At 50.7% G+C, this 18,087-nt stretch overlaps 1 protein-coding gene and 1 long non-coding RNA gene across 4 annotated transcripts in view; one reads left to right on the forward strand and one right to left on the reverse strand.

Moving 5' to 3' along the window:
- LOC135297255 (uncharacterized) overlaps window positions 1–6,026 on the reverse strand; it is a 27,874-nt gene extending 21,848 nt beyond the window's left edge. The window contains exon 1 of one of the 2 annotated variants that reach the window (XR_010359297.1): window positions 5,971–6,026. This is a non-coding gene — a long non-coding RNA (uncharacterized LOC135297255). Of the gene's footprint in view, window positions 1–600; window positions 1,000–5,970 lie in introns of those variants that run through there. The other variant, XR_010359296.1, reaches the window with a different exon arrangement.
- Window positions 6,027–6,628: 602 nt separating this feature from the next.
- On the forward strand, window positions 6,629–17,193 carry TCTE1 (t-complex-associated-testis-expressed 1). 2 transcript variants are annotated; one of them, XM_064414603.1, is made up of 5 exons: window positions 6,629–6,767; window positions 10,859–11,116; window positions 13,017–13,585; window positions 14,653–15,102; window positions 16,993–17,193. In XM_064414603.1, the coding sequence occupies exons 2-5, from the start codon at window positions 10,933–10,935 to the stop codon at window positions 17,167–17,169; spliced, it is 1,380 nt and encodes a 459-aa protein (XP_064270673.1). In that variant the 5' UTR covers window positions 6,629–6,767; window positions 10,859–10,932; the 3' UTR covers window positions 17,170–17,193. The 2 variants fall into 2 exon arrangements, with proteins under 2 accessions (XP_064270673.1, XP_064270672.1); XM_064414602.1 differs by lacking the exon at window positions 6,629–6,767 and adding an exon at window positions 9,384–9,555.
- Window positions 17,194–18,087: the final 894 nt, after the last annotated feature.

Consider the following 18,087-nt stretch of genomic DNA (forward strand, 5'->3'; position numbering starts at 1 on the left):
TGATCCTGCTTCACATCCCTCTAGAGCACCTACACTGTTGCTAGCACTTGGATTTATCTAAATACAGCACAACAAGGAGAGGTGGAAATTGGGGCAGGGAAGGGAATGACACAGAGTCACAAGCTGAAATGCAAATCGTGGACCATCGTGTGGAAAAAAAGAGACCAATGTAAAACCAATGGATCATCTCCATGAGAGTGCTGGAAAACAGCCTCCCACTAACTCTCATCCCCAGCCTGGTAAGGGAAAAGCTTCACACCTGCTCTGAATGTCGTGAAGTCTGCAACAAGCCCAGACAGGAATAGAAGTCACTAACTAGAAGCTTTCCCTCCTCCAAGCAAATATGCAGCCAGCTCTCTTCTCCCACATGGCACCCCAGCTTGGCTCACATGGCCAGTGCCAGGCTGGTGGAGTGGTGATGCCACATCTCCCTGTCACAGAGCCCTGCAGCCAGGTGGACAGGGCAGAATGTGACAGCATGGCCGAGGGAAGCTGGCCAGAGCTGGCATCACTGGCAAGGACACAACAGCACCCCATTCACCAGGAATTGAGGAGGAGGGCTAGCAAAATCTCAGTGATCAGAGTTTCTATATTAATTACCTCCTTTATGACCAGCCCTCTTGCAGCAGGATGCATCTCATATCTTCTGTGCATGTCTCCTCCTGGACTCTGCTAAGGGTCATGTCTTCCTCATCCCCTCCACGGAGCTGAGTGACAGCAACCTGACAGTGAGGAGACACATGCTCCAGGGACAGGACCTGTGGGGATTGCTGTGACACAGTAGTGACAGCAGAGACCCTAGAGCTGAGGCCATACTAATGGAGATGCCCATCTCTGAGCATCAAGAAGAGCCAGCAAAAAGTGCCAGAGTCCCTCCAGGAAAGGAGGGTTTATTCAAGGGGCCAGCCAGTTGTGAGCCAAAAGCAGCAGGCCCTGTGCTAACGCAGCTATCTGAAGCAGAAAGGCTGGGAATATCTGATCACAACCTTCCCAAGTTCCTTCTGCTGTCCAAACACAACCCCACGCTCCCAGCAGGACTCATAAACAGGATGTTTCCGCTGCCTCTGTGATCCACTTTCTGGCAGGGCAGTTGCTCTGCTTTTCCTCTCCTCCTCCTCCTCCTCCTCGTTTCAATATAGGGGGCCTGAGCACTTGTCCTGCCCAAGAGGAGCTTGCTAAACCTTCAGACCTGCAGACCTTTGCAGGCAGTTACCCAGTGCTGGTCAGCAACCCCAGACAAACAAGAAATTTTCCAACAAGAAAAGAAGAAAGCAGGGCTGGGGGAGCATGGAGGAAGCAGTGGCTGTGGCTGTGTCCTCGGCATTGGTTGTTAATTATAACACAGAGCTGGGCACAGAGGGGAGCTTCAGAGCAGGTCCTCTCTTCCCTGGCATCCCTCGCTCCAGGGTTGTGCCAGCACCTCCCATGTCAATCCCACCGCAACTGGGGCTGAAGACCACGGAAGCTGGCACAAACACGGCAGCCTGAAATCTGGCAGGGCTCTTTCTCTGTCTCTTTTCCCTAGATTGAAGGGTGGAGAGAAAGGGAGGGGAGCCTGGCACAGCTCCTTCTCGATCCTAGAGTGCCATCTGGCACTTGGATGCAACACAAGGGGCTGAGTGGGAGTCAGCAGAGGGACTTGAAACTTCTGGTCTGACGTTGGAGGGATCTCAGAGAGAGGGAAAAAGAGAGGGCTCCAGAAGCAAGGAGGCAGGGGTTTGCAAACAGGAGCCAGTAGGTCCCTGGGCACAGATCACAGATCCTGCCTGCAGAAAGGTTTTTTTGATTCAGCCAAGGAAACATATGATCCGGAGGAAAAAAAAAAAAAAAACAAAAACAAAACAAAACAAAACAAAACAAAAAAGTTAAAAAAAAACTAAGAAGCAAATAAACTGTCTTGCCTGGGAAGTTTCAGCTTGGCAAGGTGGGTCAGCCTTTTACCCTTTGCCCTGCTGCAAGCAGTAAGGGTCAGTGAAGGGAAGGGGTTCCCATGGTGGAAAGTGTTACCAGCTGCTAAACTGAACCAAGAAAGGAAAAGTCTAAGTTTTCAAGGGTGGTAAAGAGTCATTGAGGCACTGTGGCTGTCCAGATGGGAAGGACAGCACAGAGGTGGGGTTGTGAAGCGCAGCCTTACCAAGCACCTTGGGCAAACACTAATGCAGAGAATATCCTGCCCCAGAGCCAGAGACTGGGATGTACAAGAAAGATTTAACATTTGCATCCATCTATTTGGAGGTGATTCCTAGGAGGCACAGCCTCCCAGTGGATGAAGAAAACCTCCTGCACTATTTATGCAGTAGTTTTGAAGTAACCTGAATGAAGGAAACCTTCCTGCTTCAGAGTTCAGGTCAGAGGCTCGGTGGTATGAGAACAACAAAACCATCCCACTTGTGCAGGTCATATCCTGATTAACCCTACGGCAGCTAGACTGTGCCCTATGGAAGATGGAGGGCAAGTCCAGGAATATTCTAGGAGTGGTTTTACACCAGCCAGGGAGGAAGGATACCCCTTTTCACAAACCTTGGTGTGATGCATGATGATAGGAATGCCAATCATAGCAATAGGTCAGATTCCTGATTATTTGTTCCCCATTTTGTTTTTGTTTCTTTAATTAATCTCAAAGAGAGAGCATCCAAGCCAGCTGCACCCTCAGCCTGTGGTGGGATCATTTATCTCACCCCCACGGGGCTCCTGTGTGCACTGGAAAGGCCAGGCTGAGGGGAGCTGCTGCAGCCTGTCAGCTGGCAGGCTCTGCCTCCTGCCCTGTGCCAGCATCCACGAGCAGGGCCTGGGGCATGTCCTGGGGAGATGAGCTCCACTCCTGCTGTCAAGCTCCGCTCCCCACAGAGGAGTGCAGGCAGCAGATGGGCTGGTCTCTCCCTGCCAGCGCAGGCAAGGGGGCTGGAAGGTAGGAGGTAGAACCAAATCCAGTCTCATTAAGGGTAATTACCATTCATCCCAGGAAGCAGTAGGAAAAAGAGCCCACGTTCTCCCCATCTATTAATAGCTGTCAGCAGCTGCATGGTTCCTGCTGCAACCCAGGGAGAGCAGAAAGCTTTGGGAGAGCAGCAGCACCGAGAGCATCCTGCTCCCCCATCCTTCAGCACTGGCTGTACAGGGGCAATTTTCCCCCTTCCAGGATGTCATTTGTTTTACTGCTTCCCCCAGGACTCCAGGAACTGCTGGCTGTTTGTAAGCAGTGTTTTCCAGCAAGAGCTGCAGGGAGCCAGCCAGAGGAGGGCCTGGAAATAGAGCTTTGGAGCCAGTCCCTGCTCCTCAACATCCTCAGTTTTCTGAGTCCTGCCCAGTTTTGGCCACTTTCTGTGCTCCTCATTGAAAGGGTAGAAGCCATTAATGAAAGAGGACTCTGGTGCTGAGGACAAACCTCACTGGCTCCTATCCTGGTGAATCCCTTTGGTGTCAGGCAGACATCAAACACCAGCAGGCTCCTCTCAAACCTGACCTTCAGCTGTGCCCACGGTTCTTCCCCTCGGAGAGATGAACCACATCTGACAGATGGAGGCTGCCTCGCTGCAGGCATCAGCTACAGAGGCTGCCCCACATGGAGCACAGCACTCACATGAAATTATATCCTGGACTGGTGTGGTGACTTCTGGCCATCACGGTGTGACATGAGGACACTGCAGGCTGCAGGAGATGCACTAGCAGAGCTGACCAGGAGGACACATGCACAGAGAGGAGTTTTTTTCATTCCTTCTACCTCCAGCTGCCACTGCAAACAAACAGCCTGCTACTTGCTGTGGGCAGAAAGCTTACCAGATGTGTTCCTGCAGTCCCTGAAGTGACAGCTGGCACTGGTGTAACTGGAGAGAAGGAGAGGGATATGAAGATGGAGAGGTAGAGGAGAAATGCTTGGCTGCACGATGTGTTGGTGGCTGGGCAAAGCCAGGGAAGATAATGTTTCTAGTCCATCATGCTGGGACACTAAAAAAGGTTGTCACCCTACAGCCACAGCTTTATTTCCAGAACAGCACCTGAATCTTCACATTAGCAGAAGATTCCCTGTGGGATGTGTTCCCCCCACACAAGGCACTGCAGGACCTGGCTCCTGTCCAATTTATTTGTTGTGATTTGAGGTTGGACTGTTGTTACACCATCCTCCAGCTCCAGGCAAAGCTGGCAGAGTTGATAATTCACAACACCATCACAGGTGCTGTCTAGGGGAAATCTGAGACCTGGTAGCTGGAGGGATACAGAGGGCACCTGGGGTCTGCTGGTAGGACAGTGCCTTAGTCACTAGGGCCAGGAAGCAGCACCTTCCCTCATCCTCACTCTCAGCTATCAACAGTGGGGATGGGAATGGGAATGGATGCAATGTTTTACCCTGCACCCCTACTCCACAGCATTTAAGGAGCAACTGCCACTGCACACCCCACTGGGAACAACACTAACGTCTGCACTCATGGAAATAAATGCTAAGGTACAGAAAGAGTTAACATAGCTATTTCTGGACTACCACTGCTTCTTTTCAGCATATGATTCAACACCTGATTGCATCCATTTTGACAACTGACTGCAATATTGGGCACTGGGAATCAATGACTGGGTAGACACAGCTGAACTCCATTGGACTGTGAAGTCTCCAAAACATGACATTTGCATTACATTGTCCATGAGGTGGGCTAAAAACCTCAGTGTTGATGGCTTACTGAAGGCTCAGCTCAAAAAATTGATCACTGTTATGCAGGCAACTCAGGGATGCTATTTCTGTGGATCTGGTTTGGCTATCTCCTTTGCAATTCAGGAGTCTGACTGAATGTGTGCATGGAAATCAGTGCAAGAGAAAATATCCCTGGCTTTATGTTGCTCTCATTTCTGCTTTTCAAGGTCTCAAAAGCCCTGGAGATGTGTTCCCAGGAGTAACATGGTCAGTGTGAGGCCAGCGTTTGTGAAGGGCTTTGCGAGCCTTCTGACTACCCCACTGTGCTAAACACCAGCTTGACTCACAGGCAGTGTCACTGTCTTCTGGGGAGCTGAGTGACAGAATCAGGCCACACCTAGTGAAAGAAGTACATTGCTGCCAAGGTCTAACTTTCTATCTTTGAAATTCACAAAGGAAGCCTCAGAGTCTTGATCCCTTTTTTTAATCTATGCCTCTTTGCATTTATTGTTTTGTTGCTGAGCCTTTGGGGTGATCTGGGATCATGCTTTTAACATCTTCTTCATGACCAGAAGGTAAATTTTATATGAAAGTCAGCACAGCTTCCTAAAACTGCCAGCTATTATGGGACTTGCAGGACTGTCATGAGAGCTGGCACCAGTGTTATGTATGCTCCCACAGGGCACAGGCTGGCTGCACTCCTCTTGTGCCCGCTACATCAGCATTCCAAAGGAGTGAAAGAAAAACCTGTCTCAGGCTGGAAATACCCTGGCAAATACTGCAATGCTTAGATCTGAGAAATGGGAAAGAGGAGATGCATGTTTTCATCCCCTTGTTTACTCTTCATATTCCACAGCATGATATGTGTCTTGATGAGGATTCTGGTCTTTCCCCACCTCTGCAGAGGATGCTTAACAGCAGAATGAAAAACAAACAGGTCGAGGAGAAGAGACAAACATGCAGCAGATGGACCAAGATCTTCCTGCCATCAGTGGAGTTCTCAGATTTGCTTTCCTCCCCCTCAGACCTGCCTGTGATGTCATTCTGCCCCAAAATATGAGGCCTTGAAGCAAGCCCATTTCAGGCACAGACAGCATACCTTTAGCCGTACAAACATTTAAGGAAACTGGTATCTTGAGGATAGCGATGTATTCATTCTTTGAATACTGACTGGGTCCAAACCATTCGCACTGCACACCTTGCCCCATTCTTTCCATGATGCCACAGCGGCAGCTGCTGCTGCAGGAGTGTCCGCCACTTCGGCGAATGCTCCCTCCCCAGCCAGCACTCGTGGGGCATGGTGGTGAACTCACACATCCCCTCTGTGCTGGACGAGGGGCTCCACTCACCACTCTCAGCAGCTGCCCGGGGCGGGTGACGGGGCAGCGCCATCCCGCATCCCGTCCCTCTGCCTTCCTGCTGGCCCTGCCGCCCGCACGGCCCGGCAGCGGCAGGCCCAGTGACAGCACGGCCCGGCCCGGCCCGGCAGCGGGCAGGCCCAGTGACAGCACGGCCCGGCCCGGCCCGGCCCGGCACGGCAGCGGGCAGGCCCAGTGACAGCACGGCCCGGCCCGGCCCAGCACGGCAGCGGGCAGGCCCAGTGACAGCACGGCCCGGCCCGGCCCAGCACGGCAGCGGGCAGGCCCAGTGACAGCACGGCCCGGCCCGGCCCAGCACGGCAGCGGGCAGGCCCAGTGACAGCACGGCCCGGCCCGGCCCAGCACGGCAGCGGGCAGGCCCAGTGACAGCACGGCCCGGCCCGGCCCGGCAGCGGGCAGGCCCAGTGACAGCACGGCCCGGCCCGGCCCGGCCCGGCAGCGGGCAGGCCCAGTGACAGCACGGCCCGGCCCGGCCCGGCAGCGCGGGGAGCGGCGCCCTCGAGCCGCAGCGTGCCCGGCCGGGGGTCGCGGCCCGCGGAGCGCCCGGCAACGGCCGCGTCCGTGGCGACAGCGCCGGCGGCGAGCGCGGGGCCGGGCTGGTCCTGCTCCCGCTGCGTTCCCTGCCCCGGCAGCAGGACAGAGCCCGCAGCCGAATCGGCCAGGCCCGGTGTCGGCAGGGACCCCGCGCGTGTGACGGCCCGGTGCCCCGGCGCTGCGGGGCCGAGCACGGCCGGCGCCCGTGGCCGGCCCTTCCCGGCCGCTCGCAGGTGTGACTCGTGAGGAAGCGGCCGCGCCGATGAGTTTCGGCCCTGTCGGGGCTCTGGAGAGGAGCTTGGCTGGCAGGGGGGAGCGCAGGGCCGGCATCCCGCGGAGCTGGGCTGGTGGGGCTGGCGGGGCACCCAGGCGTTCTCCTTTGTCCCCTGGGGAGGGGACCCCTCTCCGGGGGCTGGCACGGCAGAGCCAGCTGTGCGCAGTGCCGGGGCTGTGGTGGGCAGTGCTCAGGTCCGAAAGGGCTTTTGGTTTTGTGACATCCCACCAGGGCAGTGGCTCTTCCCAGGTCCTGCTGGCAGAGATGCAGGAGCACAGTTTTGGCCCTTCACACGGCCAGGATTACAGTGGTGACATGAACCAAATTCCCAAACGGCCAGCTGACCTCACTCTGCTCAATCTCCCATTTACAGACAAATTTCATTATATCTGAAGCTAAATAGATTCCTCATTTGGCACCTTTTTTTTTCTTTTTTTTTCTTTTTTTTTTTTTTTTAAACTCACTTAAAGCCCATTGCGGTGTCTCAGGCCCTGGATTAGCCTGCAACACGGTGTCCTAATGCACACTTAGAATCAGCCTTTGGAAGTGCCCCAGAGCATGGCAAATCCCCACGTGTGTCGGTGGGATCAGTAGTGTTAGCCAGACTCAGGATGACTTGCCTGCACTGCAGGTAACAGCATTAAGGTCAGCGCACCTGCAGAACAACTGGCTTTTGCAGGGTGCTGCTGCAGTGGCATAAGAGCTTCCTCAATTAAGAGACAGACAGAGCTCCAGTGCAAATGCAGTCTTGGCTGGGGCATAGCTATCCTTAGAAATAATTTATCCTGCTCTTACAAGCTCTCCAGTAAGCACAGTGTTTACAGTTGTTCCCTTTCTTGGATCTCTGTAATCCTAGTAGGAGCATCAGCCAAAGGTCACCAGTTTCCATGCAGCTCTTCTTTTCTGGTCTCTCTGGGATTTGGTGTGAATGAAAAGAGCAAAAATCTTTTATTTCCAGATCAAAACAGGTTTAGATGAAGAAAGTTTGTAAGGCATGCTAGTAGTAGCATAATTTGGCTTTGTGAGTAGATTTCTGTCAGTTCCTCCTGGGGAAGGGAAGTGTGATTTCCTTTATTTTTTAAGAAGTTCAAGCATTATTTACTGAGTGTTAAACTATCTAATCTGGGTGTTAAACTATAAAAACTGGGAATTTTTTACATGGCTCTGTTCATGGTATATTGTCTAATAAAGCCTTTTTAGGATAGGTGACTGATGTGTATGCAGAGTGGGTGGGAAGGAGCGTGCATTAACAGTGTTGAGTTGGTTTATTGATAGTGAATTACGGCGCTACCCCGTGTTTAAATACGTGCTTAGCAAACCCAGCTCTGGAAGCTGGCTTAGAGTCTCAGCTCTGGCTGGGTGAGACTCCCACAGCTGAGGCAGAGGGGGTGAGCAGGGAAGGAGGCCCTTCCCTGGTGGTAAGGACACCTGGCAGGTGTGTTCACCATGCTGGCATGGTGGGAATGGATGTACTGGGAGCAGTGGCTCAGGATCAGGCCTGGCACTACAGGCATGAGGTTGCTTTGGGTGCTTTGCAGCCTTGCTTCTGTTTGCTTTGTAGTGAATGACAAGTGGGCATGGTGGAGTCAGCTGGGCTGACATGCTCTGGGGCTCAGATCAATGGAAAGCCTCTCAGCAGCCTGGGCAGCCCTGCCCACGGCAGCTGTGTCTCCTGCCTGGACTCTTGGAGCCCATTCAGCAGCTCTGCATGTGCCATGGGCTACCCACCCTCTGAAAATCAACCTGCCATCAGTAAACAGGCAATCCCATCGTCTGCTGGAACAGACAGGAAATAATCCTAGGCCACCAGTCCTGCACTGGCTTGCCCCAACAGCTGGCTTTTAATGATTGTTTCCAAAAGATCAGGAAAGCCATCAGAAGCTCCAATCAGCTGTGATTGGCCTGGGGGACAAAATCATACAGATGCTTTTCCAATAGGACAAAGGACTGAGCAAGGAGAAAACAATTTTCCCAGTCACTTCTATTAATGCCACCTCACTGCTTTCTAGCTGTGTTTTGCCCTTCCATGGAAGTCCACTGAGCACCAGGAGTTGGGTCTCAGCTGGGTTAGTTTGCTGTGGAGAATCAGGTCTCTTCTTTTCCTCCTGAAAGGTGGTCCATCATCATAGCACCTTCCTTAGGCACAAGGACCTTTGCAGGGAAAGGATTCCCAGCATTCTCACAGCTGCCTAACACTCATTCCTTCTCTTTCCACTTCCACCCTTCACCAGATCAGGCTCCCTTTTTCTACAGCCTTTACCTTTGTCATCTGTACACCACTGCCTCACAGGAAATACAGCTTCCCTGTCCTTGGCACCCTTCATCGTCCTGCTTTGGGCCAGAGAATGCCCTGCCACTGCCATCTCCACCCTTTCCTGACTGTCCCTCTCAAGCCTGCCCCAAGTGTGTTTGAAGAAGCCTTTGCTGACATATTTGCAGCATGAATAATTTGCTTCTCTCTTCTAGACCTCAGCATTTCACAGATCTCCTCTCTTCCCTCTTTTGCAGACCCCTCCTCAGATGCCTTTTGGAGGGAGAAGGAGCAGAGGGAGTAAGACTAGCAAAACCAGCTCCAAAGCTTTCAGGAAGAGGGCAGTGCTGGCAGAAGCAGCACCAGCTGGGAAGGCTGAGGTGAAAGCAGCAACCTTGTGCAGGGAAAGGAAGGACTGAATGGTTCATCTGTGGACCATTGTCTGGGTCACATCCCTCACAAAGGAGGAGCTGGTTGGGATCAAACCACCCTTCAGGTGAGGGATGTGGTGGTCAAAGATCCTACATGGCAGTTATCCTTCCACAGGATCCTTTGACCCTGTGGTGGTGCAAGGCCACCACTGCCCTGAGATATCCTCTTGGTCATGCAGGAAGGTGTTCTCACCTCTGGCATTGCCATCCACCTCTGCCTCATGCTTCTTTTAGGTGTCTGCAGCCTGTAACTGCCCAGCCCTGTGCTGCAGCCCTGTTAAGTCCAGTTAGCCCCAGTAAGGATCAGCATGGGTCTGTATGCCCTGGGGGATGCTCACCAGACCTAGATGCTCTTGTGGAACCCGGAACTCAAGTGGATGATTCCTTCCTGGTGTCTTTTCTGCCTCTTTTAGACTGGCTGGTCAGAGAGCCATTAGGACTTCCAGGCAATAACCATACATGTGGGATTCTGAGAGCGCTGGCCTTGAGGTTGGAATAGGAAACAGCAAATGGAAAACTTCGGTCTGGGAAAGCTCTGCAAAGCTAATAGGACCAGGCATCCTTCCTTTGGCTCCAGGCTGGTCCTTTTAGCTCATATCTGCTTAGGCTCAGTGTGGTCTCAACAGGTCTGACCCATCTCATCATTTAATGGATGTTTGGAAGGAGTTCAGCCAGAGAATAATGGAGAAAAGCAGGAAAAGAATACACTTACAATGTATTCATCTGTAAAGCATCTGTCTTTAGAGAGTCATAAGAACAGGCATACTGGATCAAACCAGGGGATAGCTGGCCCAAAACCCCATCTCTGACAGTGGCTAGAAGCAGACACCTGGAGAACAGTAGAAAAACAATGCAAGTGTGTGTTCTTTCCTGCAGCACTCTCCCCACCCCCAGCTGTGTTCAGCTGCTCACACTGAACCACATGACTTCTGTGTATTTCATCCTCAAAGGGTTTCTCTACCATGGACTTTTCTTAAGAGTCTGCAGACTCCTAACATCCACAGCATCCTGTGGCAAGGAATTCCCCAGTTCAACTGTGTGAAGAACCCTTTGGTTTAAGCCTAGCTTCTGCCAGCTTCCCCTATTACTTTTATTGGAAAAGACAGTAAACAATCAATTCCTGTCCATCCTCTTCAACAGCACTCTGAATTAACACCACGTTATTATCTCCTTATTGCATGTGGTGCCTAGAGACCTCTTTGCACAGGGCAGGGTATAAAGATGAGGCTGAGTAATAGTTGTTTGGCTGCAGTGCTTCCAGTCCAAAGCAGAGGAGGCAGGCAAAGGGCAAGTGTGTTGCAGGAGAGCAGTGTGAGCTGACCATTAATACTGCTAGCTTCTTTCTAAAGCTGCCTTTTTATTTTGCAGGTAACCACGTAGTGGTGACTCTCAAGGAATTTTCCCCTTGCTTCTCTTGAAGGAGAAGTAGGTCCTGAGCAAGGATGCAGCAGCCAGAAGCTGGTGACAAGGGCAGAGCCATTCCCTCACCATGCCCACCTCAGGCCAGCCTCACCGATGGCTCATTCTACACACGCCGCTGCATCACTGAGGATCTCAGCTGGTCCCTGGTCACTGTCCCCCAGCTCACTGAGCTCTGCATCCAGCACATCGCTCACAATTTCGAAAGTAAGTGGGAGCACATTTACTCTAGGACACATGGAGAGAGGGTCAGCCCCAGAGAGCAGAGGGTCAACAAGGCAGGCAGATGCATCTGAAAGGCAGTGTGGCACCCAGCCCTGCCAAAGGAGCAGATGGGGAGAAATATCCCCTTGGGCAGCCAGTTAAACAAACTGTTTAGTTGCTAAGTATGTATTTGTACACTCCGGGGGTGGTTGTAGTCCTCTGGGCTGCACTCCAGGATGTGACTCTGTACTGACCTTGTTCTATCACATCATCTTCCATCGGTGCTCTTCTGGACTCACCTCAACCATGACTGGGGCTGTGCAGTTGCTGTTTCCTGCTATTGATTCACAGAGAGTTAGGGCAGTGATCAAGGATGGAGCCCTGTTGTACTGAGTGCTGTACAAAGAGATGCAGAATTGCTCCCTGCCCAGAGGAGCTATCATCTCAGTATTGTACTCACAGGCTCAGCCCTCCTCCATGGCTTTTGGTGGTGATGTGACAAGTTATATCCTCAGGCAGGGAATGTGCTTTTGAAGCAGGTGGACTGATGAAACACAGCAAAACAGAAGAAGCATGTCTCATCTGAGAACTGACGGGGAGGGGGAAAAGAAGGGCCTGTCTTTTTGGCTGACTCAGTGAAGTGGCAGCAGAGACCAAAGATAGTTTTAAGGCTATGTCCACACTGGGACTGTAAGACAGTACAGAGGAGCTCAGTGCTGCCTTATGCCAGGAGCTGAAGGTACTTGAGGGTCTGAGCTGGGACAGCCTTGCAGTCCCAGCAGCCCGATCAGTCAGTTTGATGCTAAATGCATTGGATGTCCACTGTGCACACGTAAAAGCAGTGGGCTCCTTTTCATGGGGACCTTCATGCTGTCACCTGAGCTGTGAGGCTGCACCTTGCCCACAGTGGGGCCTGAGTGAGCCTGAGTGAAGCTAACCCAGCCCTGCCCATATGTGTCCCACCTCTGCTTGTGTCGTGGGACTTTGCAGAGAAGGTCACGGGACACTGGAAAATAGACTCCAGGAAGAGGCAGTGGTAAAACTGTCAGTGTCCTTAGGAAGGGAATGTCCCAGAAATTGGGGAACTATAAAGCTAACACCACTTTGTGTTTCATAATCTGGTTTCCCATGCACAGTTAGGTTTCTTCCCTTATGATTTATGTTACTCAACACAACTGTGTACACATGCTCAAATATTCATGGTGTGACTACACATGGCTTTTCTCTGGCATTGCTGGGCACAAAGAATTTCCACCAGAGAAGACAGCTGAGACTTAGGGCAAGTATTGGGAAAGAGACTCAGGGGAAAGAATATCTGGGAAAACAGAATTTTTATTTAAACAAGGTGGACCTAAAAGTTAGGAGTGTGCCTCAGCAAAAAGGAACGGGAATCAATTTGAGGTAAGACCGATGCTTGAATTAAGATAAATAGGCACAAGGACCTGCATGAAAAGCACACAGTTGTTCTCAAATACTGTTCTTCAACATGCTTAGAAACCAAAAGGGAGAAAGTTCAGCAAATAGCAGGCCAAGCTCTCCTATCACTGTAAGGCTGAATTAGTTCTCTTGGGAGCAGAATTCCTGCCCTGAATATAAACTGCATTCAAACCAAGTTTAAATGCAGAGCTCAGTTTCTGGCGCAGTTCCCAAATATTATGAGAGTAAACCAAATTACACTGATGTTCCATTGTAAAAGTTAGAAATTGTGTATGGAAATGTACAAATTAATCCTATATGTGTTCTGCCAACTTAGCTCTGTGCTCCAGCTTCTGGCAACCAAGGAGAGAGCCAGTATCAGCAGAGGGGAGGGCATGAGCACACAGCTGGTGCCCCAGGCAGAACCATAGTGCCAGCAATTGCTCCTATGCCCACACCGACCTCTCATGGTTTTTATCTCTTCCAGAGAACCCTATTTTGAACAATCTTCTGCCTGAGCACCAAAAGAAGGTGGTGGACAGGCTCTCCACCAGCCTTCCACTCGCTGTGACTGCCAACACAGTAAGCCATGAGGAGTACTGGAAGAGGTGCTGTATGGAGCGCTGGGAAGTGTGTGACGTCTCCAATTATGGAGACAGCTGGAAACGGATGTTCTTTGAACGTCACCTGGAGAACATTGTGCAGTTTTTCATCCCTAACACCACAGACCCCCAGGAGGTCCTAGAGCTCATCCCGCTCTGCAAAGGCTATGTGCGGAAACTGGAGATCAATCAGTTCCTGCCGCCTTTGCGGGTGGATCAAAAAGAGGAGACCAGTGACCTCTCTGACACAGAGGATGATGCTGAAATTGGTGAGGTCTACATGCATCACTACGACCTGAGAAATCTCATTACTAATCTCCCTCACCTTGAAGAGCTTCATCTCATTTATGGTGTGAAGAGCTGTGGCATGAACTTTGAGTGGAGCCTCTTTAACTTCACTGAGCTGGACTGCTCCAACTTGGCTGCTGCCGTGAAGATGTGCCGTAACTTGAAAGTAATATACCCCAAACTGAACCTTACTGCCTCAGCTAGATCTTCAAATTCCCTGTGGATAGAAATACAGGGACCAGTTTTGCTTGCTGGTACCACCCTTCCTTTTGCAAATTACAGACTCTGACAGAGTGCAGAGATGTTAAGCTGCTGGCCTAGCACTGAGTATCTTGTTCTGACATGTCCTTGTTAGAATGGGTTGTCAGGGGATCAGTGAGAAAAATTTTGCTCCCACAAAACTTGTTGCCTGTAGCATAAGAAGCAGCAGCACTCCACTGTTTTAACTCCTCATATGGTTGTGGGAGGCAGGAGAGGGAAAGTCCAGAGGGAAATTTTCATTAGGAGTTTTTGGTAGTTTTGCTCAATAAATGCATGTCAACCTCTCCCAGAGGAGCAAAGACCCCCAAGAACAGCATGGGGAAACATTCACACTTGCCTTAGAGCAATGAGGGATTTTCCTCCTAAGAACTAACAGTATCTTCAGCTCTGTGGCAACTGCAGGGCAGATAACTCAGCCCCTCCAAAACATCAGTGGGCATTGCTATCCAGAGTGGAGACAGAGTGAGCTGGATGAATTCCCCACAGAGTGTCATGCTTTGGGAAATATGGCTTCCAGAAGACAAATTACCTCTGTTGTGACTATTAAGATGTCCCAGGCACACAGGACATTGTACCGTGGTTATCACTGGTGCATGTGTTCATTCAGACAGGTTGACTGTGATCTGGTCTGGGTTCTGCTGCTAGTTGCTGCAGATGTTTGGGCAGCTTTATCTTGCTTTAATATTTAGCCCCCAGTTAGAGATCTTGTGCAGTCAGAGGAGAGGAACAGGCATTTCCAGGAAGCAAACCCTTTTTCTCTAGAATAGGCATGGGACATCAGTGGCATGTCCTGCTTGCTGGAAGTATCAGCCCACTAGGAAAGCAAATACTTGAGCCTGCTAGCTAAAGGTAAATGAAGTGAAGGGAGATGAATCCTGTCTGGTGGACTATAGGTTTAACTTCGTGATGATCTTGTACAAAGCTCAGTCCAAAGCACTGCTGTTGTAGTGACCCTGGTTTTTATGCCCACAGGTTTTCAAGCTGACACGAAGCAAAGTGGATGATGACAAGATCAAGCTCCTGGCCCGTAACTTGCAGAATCACCCTTGCTTGTTGGAGCTGGACTTGTCCCACAATCTCATCAGGGACCACGGGGCACAAGCTCTTGGCAAGCTGATCAGCCACAGCAAACTAGAAACCCTCAATCTGTGTAACAACCAGATCTCTCACCTGGGGGCTCAGGCTCTTGCTCACGGCCTGGCTGAGAGCTCCACCCTGACCTCCCTGAATCTGCGCCTCAACTTCGTGGAGGACAAAGGCGGGGAGGCGATTGGCCGTGCCCTGCTGACCAACAGCAGCCTCAAGTCCCTCCATCTGGGAAGTAATAACCTGTCAGGGCCAACCGCGGCAGTGTTCTCCCAGGTCCTGGCTCAGAACACCACTCTGACGAGCATCAACCTCTCATGCAACCACCTGGGGCTGGTAAGAGAAGCCTTTTCTGCCTGCAGTCTGTGACCCTGTGTGGTGGCCTTGCAAAGCAGATCCTGAGCCTGTCTCAAAGCCACAGAGGCAAATGCATCCCTCATTTTGCATTCTTGCTATGATAACAATCACTTGTGAGCAGGGAAGAGACTGTAGCAGATGTCAGGAAAGAGAATGACACCTTCTCTGCATGAACATGCATTTACCTCACTTGTTACATCTAGCTCTGTTCATAGGGCTGAATGTGTCTTTGAGGCTTTGGGCTTTTGGGCAGAGAGGGATTTCCCCCCAGGAAACTGAAAATCAGGAAGCACGTCTGGGAAAAATCACAGATGCCTCGCACACGTGAGCGTAGCTAATGATAGGCGTCATGAGGGTCTCATGCATATCCTCTGTGCTTTGGATCTGCTGTGCCATCTGTCACTCAGCAGCACACAGAGAGTGTCACCCTTCTCAGAATTTCTCCTGTCCATCACACACTCAGAGGAGACTGTTAGAAATTGGCTTGGTTGTTGAGCTTCTTTAACTCACCCTGCGGGCCGGGAGCAGTGTGGTGGGTCAGGAAAGTCATGTCTGTGTGCTCGTAAGTGGCTCCTAAAACACAGGCTTACATTTTCTAGACAGAAGAGCACCCACAGATCTTACTGCATCCCTAAGAGCTGCAGCATGCAACATGCCCACAAACCAGACCGCTTCTCTTCTGCTGATTAAAAAGAGCTTTAGAAATCTGAAACTAGACAGCCAAAAGCAATCATGCTGGCTTTTAAACTTTCTGTGCTGCCTCGATTATTCTCACTGTCATATAAAGAGACAGCAAGCCCAGCTGTCCCTGCTGGCAGGAATATTGGCATCAATGTGTTTGACAAGGGTTTTGAAAGGATTTGATGGCAGAAAACCTTTTGTGAGTTCTGAATTTTATGGTCCTGGATGTGGAAAACCATTTGAGTTTAATGATAGAAGGGGGCAAAGGTTGGAAAGGATAGAAGGATTTTTGTTTAGTAAATAATAATCTCTGTGCTTAGTATCTTCCTTCTGATGAGCTCTCCTGTTACCCATTTGTGAAGTTCCATGGCAGCCCAAATGGTGGCTGGCAGCGTTATCTTTGGGAAAATTGGGGGTTTTGCTAGAGATGCATTCAATTCTGACCTCTGTAGCCCATTAAAAAGAGACCTCTTCCCAGTCCTTTTTGGCAAAAGGGCTAAAAGGCAGGGTGTTGGGATCAGGGGACCCATGTGGATGGAGGAGAAGGGGCAGGGGGTGTATTTGGTACCTGGAAGAGAATAGCAACAGCAGAAAAAAGTTCAAATTGTCACATCCCTAAATACAGTGCTTCATGTAGTGGGGAAATGCCTCTGAGTGGGTTGCCTCCCTAAAGCTACATCACATTTTCTGTCTCATGAAGGCTGGTCTTCAGTTACATGAGATAATTCATCTCAGGAAAACCAACCCAGCCTGGGAAATGGCATTCAGACAGAAAATTGCCAGTTCTGGGCTCTCACAACTGCCAAGATGAGGAACAGCACTCTAATCCCTTTGTCCCCAGCCAGCAGTAAGCTGGGAACCAGGGGACAGGGGGGAGCAGACTCCTCTCAGGTTATCATTGCCAGATGTGTTATTAACCAGCATGAGCTTGAGAACTCCTGACATGGTACCCAGAGGGAGTCATTAGCTTGTGTCATGTCACAGAGAGCTGCATAAGGTTACACTCCTCCTCTGCACTTCTCCTGTGAGCAACATTTTGGACCTGGGTGGAGGCCTTTATCCCTTTTGGCACTATCTCATGCACCTCCCACTGGCAGCAGCAGAAGTTGCCCTGGGGAGGAGAGAAAGGAGCAATACACTTGTGTTTTGGGTGTCCTCCTTTAACCATCCCCTCTCATCCTTTTGCAGGATGGTGGGAAGAAGCTGCTTGAAGGGCTGGCAAACAACAAGACTTTGACTGAGCTTGATCTCCGCCACGCAGAGGTGGAACAGGAGACTGATTTCCTCATTCACGAAATTGTGTGGGCCAATCGGGAAGCGGTGAGGCTGGGATCTCAGCAGCACCCCACCACTGAACCCCTCTGAATAAAGTGCTCCAGGGAGCAATGAGCTTTGGGTGTGCACTTTTGGAAACACTTTACTTCAGGGTCTTGGTTTTATTTGCTTTTCTGAGAAACACTTAACTTGTGGCCGCCACCGCAGCCTTTCCCAGACCCCCATCGTCCAACCTGTGACTTCACTGGAGACAGACATTTGATCTCAAGGCACTCTAGTGGCACCACAGAGAATCTGCCTCTTAAGCCCTCTCTCTCACTGCATCCTAAGTCTCACCTCACATGCTCTGATGTGCTCCAGCAGCAAGATTAATTCAGGCAACTGAATATTGTTTCACCTGTAAAGCAGCTAAGATGAAGTCTCTGCCACTAAATGTCTAGTCCAGACCTAACTTTAAGATTTTGCTGAGGAGGATGTGAGAGGCATAGAGGATTGAGGGAATGTTTTTTCTAGCTCCTCAGCAGCTTTTTCTGGCTATTTCTCTACTCCATAATCTATTTGAATTTATAGTAAATCTCTCTGGAGTCTGATATGGGTGGTGAAAAGTAAATAGAAATAAAATCAAGAGGTCTCAGCACCAAGGTTTCCTGCTTTGGGTTGCTCTGCTTTTAATATGTGCTAACCTGCTTAGCAACAGGTGAATTCTTTACAACCAGATGCTTACCTTACCTAGCAGTGCTCTTCTGTGCAAACCTGCCCAAAACAATCAGTGTTTTGCATAACTTCAAGCTAGAGGGGTCCCTTCAGGACTGCTGGCCCACATAGCTCACAAGTTTGAAAACAGTGCAGCCTCCTTGGGCTTGGAGCAAAATGGAGCAGCTTCCTTTTGCTCTACAGGCTGGTGTCACCTGAGGATAGGACAAGGCACATACTTGAGTGAGTTGGTCCATTGACCATCCTGCTCAGGAGATAAAAGGGAATTAAGCAAGTGGTTAACTTCCATCCCCT

Source organism: Passer domesticus, chromosome 3, assembly GCF_036417665.1.
Source record: "Passer domesticus isolate bPasDom1 chromosome 3, bPasDom1.hap1, whole genome shotgun sequence".
Classification (NCBI taxonomy): Eukaryota; Metazoa; Chordata; class Aves; order Passeriformes; family Passeridae; genus Passer; species Passer domesticus.